We start from the raw sequence: 5,426 nt of genomic DNA, 5'->3' as shown, positions 1-5,426 counted from the left end.
GGGGAGCTGTAGCTCAATGGGCACAGAGCTTCTGTTTGGGGTGATGAAAACATTTGGAAATAGATAGTAATGATGGTTGTACAACCATGTGAATGTACTTAATGCCACTGAATTTTATGGTTAAAATGGCAAATTACGTTAAATATATTTTACCACAATAAGATAGTTTAAAAAGAAAGGGAGGTGAGGCTTTATCGTGAGTCTTAAGCTCAGCATATCAAAATGGTCTCAATCTGATCTTATTTTAATTTAAATTTTACTTTTCAATTACAGTTTACCTTCAATATTTTGTATTAGTTTCAGGTGTACAACAGAATGGTTAATCAATCGGTCCCCCTGATATTTCCAGCTCCCACCTGGCAGAATACTTTGTTATTACAATATTATTAACTACCTTCCTTATGTGGTGACTATTTTGTTACTACCAATTTGTATTTCTTAATTCCTTCAAAAATGGTCTCAATTTTTTAAAAAAAAAGGCTCTATCCACTGAGCCAAACCGGCTAGGGCTCAGATTCTTGTTCGCCAATGTTCTTAGCAGCATCATTCATGAGAGCCAAAGGGTGGAGACCACCCCAGTGTGTCAGCAGGTGGGTGGGTAAACACAGTGTGGCCTCTCCCTCCACTGGAATATTATTCCATCATAAAAAGGAGTGACCGTAGCCAAGGAGGAAACTTAAACATTATGCTGAATGACAAAGGCTAGCCACCAAAGGCCACACATTAGATGTTTCTACCTCCAGGATACAGAAGAGACGAACCCAGGCATGTGCCCTAACAGGGAATCAAACTTGTGGCCTCTTGGTACATGGCATGACACTCAACTGAGCCACACTGGTTGGGCAAAAATGGTCTCGATTTAAAATCAAAAAGGGACTGAGAACTATAGCTCAGGACCATGCTCAAGAAAACACCAGGTGAGACCTTGGAGGCGAAATACAAGAACTCACTGTTTTCCACCCAGGGCCCCTCTGGCTTTCCCAGATGATACTGAACCGGTTGGGCTGCCTGCTGCTCAAAATCCAATAATTAAGAGACAGGGGTACTGGCCGGGTAGCTTAGCTGGTTAGAGTATCATCCTGATACACCAAGGTTGCGGGTTCGGTCCCCGGTCAGGGCACATACAAGAAGCAACCAATTAATGCATCAATACGTGGAACAATAAATTGATGCTTCTCTCTCCCCCTTCCTTTCTCTCTCTAAAATCAATAATTTATTTTGTTATCCTCATCTGAGGATATTTTTCCATTGCCTTTTTAGAGAGGGAAAGACAGAGAGAAACATCAATACAGGAGAGACACATCGATTGGTTGCCTCCTACACGAGCCCCGCAGGGCTGGGAAGGAGCCTGCAACGAAGGTACATGCCCTTGACCGGAATCGAACCTGGGACCCTTTGGTCCGCAGGCCGGCGCTCTATCCACTGAGCCAAACCGGCGAGGGCCAATAATTTTTTAAAAATAAAAGAAGAGACACGGGCTGGTGGAAGGAAAGTAGGTTTATTCAAGAACCAGCAGCCTGAGGAGATGGGGGACTCCCGTCACAAAGCCCATTTCAACATCTCGGTGCAGGCAGGGATTTTTATAAGGAGAGAGGGAAAGCAGAACAGAGGGATGGGGGGTGGGGGTGAAAAGTTCTCTACGTGCAGACCTGCACGGTCCATTCTGATAGGATGTCCACACTGGCCAAGGGATGGCCTGATGTGCGTCATCATGGCTGTAAGGTGGAAGATCAGCAAATCTCCCCGAGCTGGAATGCCTGAAGGTCAGAGTCGGCTTCTTTTGAAGTTAGTTCCTAGAATCATTAAACAAACATGCTGTTTATCTGTAAGATCCATGGTAGAGTCAGCACTTTCGAAACAATGTAAAAAGAATGGAGGCGTGGGTTATACAGAGACACGAGGCCAAGTGCTGTGTATGTCCCCTCCCACGCTCTCCCATATCACCTCCCATTCCAAATTTTAAAGTTTCCTTCCCCATGCTTCTTGCTGCAGGAATATTTTCTTCCCGGGCTTTCATAAGGGGGTCAGGTGGACAGGGAGATGTGGCATGGTGGATTGGTGCATCCTCTGCAGTTTCCGGGACTGCAAGGACGGGGTGGACGGGTGGTGCTCAAGGCCAAAGGAAGGGGTGCACGGGTGGTACTCGGGCGGAAGGACGGGGTACACGGGTGGTGCTCGGGCGGAAGGACGGGGTACACGGGTGGTGCTCGGGCGGAAGGACGGGGTACACGGGTGGTGCTCGGGCGGAAGGACGGGGTGCACGGTTGGTGCTCAGGGCCAAAGGAAGGGGTGCACGGGTGGTGCTCGGGGCAGAAGGACGGGGTGCACGGGTGGTGCTCGGGGCGAAAGGACGGGGTGCGCGGGTGGTGCTGGACTCACAGGTGCCCTTTCCGCCCCTGCAGGTGCTGGAGCTCTATGGCAACATCATCACCAGTATGAAGTGTCTGTGTGCTCACCCTCCACCAGGCCTCCAGCACTTGGGGTTGGGCCACAACAAGCTTCTGGGCCCCCTGCAAAGCATGTACATCACCTCCCAACACTGGTAACTCCGGAGCCCCCAGCTGGAAGCAGAAAAGGGAGAAAGCATTAGATTTGGACGCTGAAAGGGACCCAGCTTTCCTCTTTTCTGTAGTAACTCCTGGTTGGCTGCTGGCTCCAGACATAAAACTTCTTTCTCTGATTCAATTTAAAACACAAAAAAATAACCCACAGAGGCCAGGAAAGGACACGGAGAGGTGGTGGGAGGAGGTCAGGCCTCTGCTTGGGTGCCATGCTTTAGAGCCGGCTCCCGAGACCAAGGCACTGTGCACATTTGGGCTGGAAAATTCTTCGTGTGGGGCTGTCCTGGGCTCTGCGGGAAGCTGAGCAGCACCCCTGGCCTCTATCCAGTGGATGCCAGTAGCACCCGCCCCACACCAGTGTGGCAGCCGCCATGTCCAGATAGGGCCGAAGGTCAGCGGGGACAAAATCGTCCTGAGCTGGGAACTCTTGGTTTGACTTTGTGTCCTTGGTGGGTGGAGAGTGGGAAACCCGAAACCCTGCACCCACGGACGATGAGGTCAGAGGCCACGATTCTGATCCTCCTTCCGCCGACCGCAGCATCACGTCAGGGACGTGGCCCGGGAGAGAGACGTGCTCTTGGGCTTCAGGCTTGTACCACGGACAGAGGACCAGGCTTTCCCACCTCTCATGTGGAAAATAAGACTTACCATAACCTGGGTAACCTGTTTAACACTGAGTGTAGATTTCAGGAAACCTATAAACCTCCCTTTCACTGTTTTGAAATGAAAGGGAAGGTGTGACTCCCTTGCTGGTGCTCCCCTGGTTCTGTTGAAAGGCTGTGGGGGAAGACAGCGTGTTTCCCATGACTGGCCGGCGGCATCCTGGGCAGGACAGGCCGGGCCATAAAAGGAGGGAGGCAGCAGGTGATCGTGAGAGATGGGGCTGAGGAGGTCACTCCCTGTGTTTATCTCGCCTGTTCTCAGAGCTGAAATCAGTTTGCTTTCTAGTCTGCCTGGCGGTGAGGAAACCACCGTGCCCCCGGCCTGGCCCTCCGCCCAGCCTCCGCCCTCACTGGCGGGTTCTTCTGCACCCACGGCCCCAGGAGACGCACCACAGGGCTTCCTGTGATTAGCTGCCCGTCTGGGTTTGGAAAGTGTCCTCCAGCTTCCAGGCCCCCGTGTTCCTTCCCCAGGTCCCCATGTTACCTGACACCCCCCCCCCAGCTCCTCCCACAGGGGCTTCCCTCCCACGTCCCTGACAGCAGGTCAGTCTTTGTCAAAAACCTTCTTGGTACCCCGGCTGATCTGGCTCAGTGGACAGAGTGTCAGGCTTCGGGTTCAGTTCTGGTCAAGGGCACGGACGTTGGTTGCAGGCGCAATCCCCGGCCCTGGTTGGGTCACATGCAGGAGGCCACCCATCGATTTGTCTCTCCCTCACATTGATATTTCTCCCTCTGTCTCCCCCCCTCCCTTCCACTCTCTAAAAATCAATGGGAAAATATCCTTGAGTGAGGATTAACAACAAAGAGAGAGAGCCTTCTAGATGCATAACACCATATGGTTCCACGAGAGATACCGAGATGATTAACCTAGAGGAGAGGCTGTGTGGCCTTAGGAGTCGGGCCGAGGCGGGAGGTGACAAGGCCCGTCTGGGACCTGTGAGGATGGCAGGACCACGGAGAGGCTTCCCTGTGTGTGTGTGTGTGTGGGGGGGGAGCAGGGAGGGGGGCGCTAGCTTGGGTCGAGGGCTGCCCAAGGCATGTCGTCTTGACCGGCCGGCTCAGGCCTCCTGGCTGTCCTGGGCGTGGGGTGCTGGGGCAGGCTGGACGGCAGGCCTGCCCCCACCCGTCTGCTCGCCTTCCAGGCCCAACCTGGTGTCTCTGGACCTGGGCTTCAACGACCTGACAGACCTGCAGGGCATGGTGGCCAGCCTGAGCACCCTGCAGCGCCTGCGGCTGCTGATCCTGCAGGGCAACCCGCTGGCCCTGGTGCCCTACTACCGCGGCTTCACCGTCGACAGCCTGGCCCAGCTCTGCGTGCTGGACGACATCACCGTGTCTTCCAGCGAGAAGCACCAGTTCCAGGGGCTCCGCTACAAAGCGGGTGAGGGAGCCGCCTGCCTGGGCTGCCGGGTATCTGTCCCCAAGCTCCCTGGCTGGTGTGAGACGTCTCTCCCAGATTTGACCTGGTGACTGGGATTTGGACCTCCTGGGTCCCCTCCCTCCCTAGGCAAATGGGGAACTCTGATCAGCCGCTTCCCTTCCGTGGTGGCTTGAGATCACCCCCTGGTGGCCCTGCCACCAGCTGCACCGAGGCTTCTCCAGGTCAAGGTGACAAACATGGATGCCAGAGGGCACCTCCCGGCAGGCCCTGGCCAGGCCGCGCCTTCTTACCTGGGAGCGGCCTGCGGCCGAGCCGCTGCTGTGGTCCCATCGCACAGGTCGGGGACCAGGCCGAAGGGCATCTCACCCAAAGGGGACGTGTTTGCACCTGGCCGCACTGGGACCCAGCCCCCTCTGTCCCCCCTGCAGACGTCCTGGCGCGCGAGGCGCAGTTCGTGGTGACGATTGGAAACATCAGGGGGGTTCTGGACTCCTCGGTCCTGGACCCGGAGCCGGGGCCCCAGGGGCCCTTCATCACCTACAGCTACTACGTGACCTACGACTTCGTGGAGGACGAGGAGGGCGAAGGGAGCGAATACGGAGGGGTCCTGGCCGAGGTGCGCCCGGGGGTCCTGGGCGGGGGGCTGCTCTGGGCCCACGGGGTTTCCCTCAGCCGCTTTCCTCCCGTTGGAGTCACTCCCAGCGGCTCACCCTTCCGTCCCTGAACCAGGGGGCACCCCAAATTCTCCACCAGGCGATGTCCCCCACCCTGCCTCCCAGCCCCGGCAGCGACCCCCGGGGAGGCGGAGGGGTGTGGTTCACG

At 55.6% G+C, this 5,426-nt stretch overlaps 1 protein-coding gene across 1 annotated transcript in view; it reads left to right on the top strand.

Annotated features, from left to right (window-relative positions):
* LRRC43 (leucine rich repeat containing 43) overlaps window positions 1-5,426 on the top strand; it is a 12,830-nt gene that overhangs the window by 3,205 nt on the left and 4,199 nt on the right. Inside the window, exons 4-6 of the mRNA XM_015567262.1 lie at window positions 2,403-2,542; window positions 4,366-4,604; window positions 5,033-5,320. Coding sequence (XP_015422748.1) covers window positions 2,403-2,542; window positions 4,366-4,604; window positions 5,033-5,320 — 667 coding nt within the window. The remainder of the gene's footprint in view (window positions 1-2,402; window positions 2,543-4,365; window positions 4,605-5,032; window positions 5,321-5,426) is intronic.

Source organism: Myotis davidii, unplaced genomic scaffold, assembly GCF_000327345.1.
Source record: "Myotis davidii unplaced genomic scaffold, ASM32734v1 scaffold223, whole genome shotgun sequence".
Lineage (NCBI taxonomy): Eukaryota > Metazoa > Chordata > Mammalia > Chiroptera > Vespertilionidae > Myotis > Myotis davidii.
This window is presented reverse-complemented; position numbering and strand designations above follow the sequence as displayed.